This window comes from Dipodomys ordii, unplaced genomic scaffold, assembly GCF_000151885.1.
Source record: "Dipodomys ordii isolate 6190 unplaced genomic scaffold, Dord_2.0 Scaffold129, whole genome shotgun sequence".
NCBI lineage: Eukaryota > Metazoa > Chordata > Mammalia > Rodentia > Heteromyidae > Dipodomys > Dipodomys ordii.
This window is the reverse complement of record NW_012267345.1, coordinates 1,795,188-1,797,357: the sequence shown is the minus strand read 5'-3', so window position 1 is coordinate 1,797,357 and position 2,170 is coordinate 1,795,188. Positions and strand designations below refer to the sequence as shown.

Here is a 2,170-nt window from a genome sequence, read left to right as displayed (position 1 = left end):
CCCCCTGCCCTCCCCCTGCCCTCCCCCGGCCCCGGGACTCACCGTGGCTGAGCTGTCCTGGGGTCCCCTGCCCTCCCCCGGCCCCAGGACTCACCGTGGCTGAGCTGTCCTGGGGTCCCCTGCCCACCCCCTGCCCTCCCCCGGCCCCGGGACTCACCGTGGCTGAGCTGTCCTCGGGCCCCCTGGCCTTGGCCAGCCTCCCCAGCGTGACGAGGCCAGTGGCAGGGGGGCTGCCCGCCCCCCCGATGGGCCTCTCCGCCACCTTGCGGCAGTCCACGTACAGTCTGACCTTGGAGGGGCCCACAGCCACGTGCACCTGCACAGAGACGCCACGGGAGGTCCTGCCCAGACCATGGCCGGGCCATGCGAAGGAGGTATTCCCCATTGGGACTTGGGCAGTCTCCTGACCCCGCCCAGATCCGTGAGGCCCCAGAAGCCATCCCTGGAAGCCCAAGGTGCCTCCATAAGACAAGGCCATGGGCCGCAGAGCCCCTTGATCCAGATGGAGACAAGGCAACTTGGAAGGTGGGGACCGGAGGACGCCAGTTCAAGGCTAACTCAGACATTAGCCTCTGGGAGACTCCTTATCGGCCAACGCCCAGCACGGTGGTACACACCTGCCACACCAGCACACCGGGCAGCCAGGTGGCAGGATCGAAGGCTGCACCAGCAAAGGCATGGAGTGAGACCCTGCCTCACAACCAATGCAGACGGACGGGGGTGTAGCTAAGCGGTAGAGCACCTGCCTAGCAAGGGCAAGGCCCCGAGGACAGTCTGGTACTGCCAGTGTTAACTTTGAAGACAGAGGTGTGAGGGTCGGAGTCCCCGGACTGACCAGCCCCTGAGGCAGAGAACATTCTAGAGCTCTGGGGCAGGCAGCTGCCTATAAGGGAGGCTGGCCAGTTGGGTTCTGAGTGGCAAGCCAGTAGTTTCAGAACCTTGTGGAAGCTTCCAAAGAAAATCTTCTTTGCCTCTGGCAGGTCGAAGGTGGCCTGCGTGGGGGACCCGGCAGCGTGGTTGAAGTAGGTCAGCGACTTCCTGCCAGCTGTGGGGGGAGGGGGAGCAGGTGAGCACGGCGCAGAAGGCAGAGGGCAGGGTCCGCAGGATGGGGCAGCCCTTAATGGGGACCCCAGACCCCGCCTGTGTCTCCCTGAGGATGGGCACCACGCCCTAGCCGGGCAAGCCGGGCAAGGCCATCTCCCCAGACCACCAGCCTTGGAGTCGAGAGAGGCAACGTAGGGTCCCACCCCCTCCCAAGGGCAGGGGGACAGTCACCATCCAGCAGCACCCCAAGGAGGGGCCGGAAGTCCTCCGTGGTCATCTGCCACAGAGCGAAGGCTTCTCGGGGTGTCTCGGGGAGCATGCGCACAAGGAAGACGATGGTATGCTCGGGCGGGAGGGCGGGGTGGACGTCCCTGAGGACAGGGCTCCATCACCGGTTGCCAGGGGCGGCGGGCCGGGCAGCGCTGCCCCTGCTCCAGGCCCCGTCCCTCAGCGCTGTCCATCCACCCTCAGAGCCCAGGCCTCCCTGCCTCCATTCTCAGGAGTAACCAGGCGTGCGTGAAGCACAGAACCCCTCCGGGCCACCCGTTCCACAGGAAGTGTCAGGGGCCCTGGCCTGACTGCTCTGCCCCCACCTGGCCAGGGCGCCCACCGCCACGGTGCTGGCCACCAGGCCAGGGCTCCCAAGACCCCGGCAGGGCAGGGGCCTGGGCTCTCCGAGGGAAGGGGTGGAGAAGGGATCCTGCGCCATCTATGGAACTCGATTGCCTACAGCCTCCCCCTTTGGCCTTCATGGGAACTCGATTGCCTACAGCCTCCCCCTTTGGCCTTCATGGGCTCTTGGGATGAGAAGAGGCAGAAAGATGCTGCCCGCCTCAGTCCTGGTGGGAAGGCTACCTCTGCGCTTGCTCCGCTCTGCCTCCACAGGCCCACAACCCAGGCCAAGGCCTCTTTATGACAGCTACTGGATGGGGCCACGCCTGGGCCAGGGCACGCCTGGGCCGGATGAACACCAGGCCAGGTACGCACACCTGGGCCGGGTGAGCACACCTGGGCTGGGGCACACCTGGGCCGGGTGAGCACACCTGGGCTGGGTGAGCACACCTGGGCTGGGGCACACCTGGGCTGTGTGAGCACACCTGGGCAGGGTGAGCACACCTGGGCTGGG

The 2,170-nt window shown here is 66.5% G+C and overlaps 1 protein-coding gene across 1 annotated transcript in view; it reads right to left on the bottom strand.

The window, feature by feature from the left end:
- Positions 1-2,170, bottom strand: part of Col20a1 (collagen, type XX, alpha 1) — a 32,637-nt gene that overhangs the window by 12,765 nt on the left and 17,702 nt on the right. The window contains exons 21-23 of the mRNA XM_013030355.1: positions 1,276-1,415; positions 939-1,045; positions 158-316 (exon numbers count right to left, since the gene is read on the bottom strand). Of these exons, the coding sequence (XP_012885809.1) occupies positions 158-316; positions 939-1,045; positions 1,276-1,415 (406 nt within the window). The remainder of the gene's footprint in view (positions 1-157; positions 317-938; positions 1,046-1,275; positions 1,416-2,170) is intronic.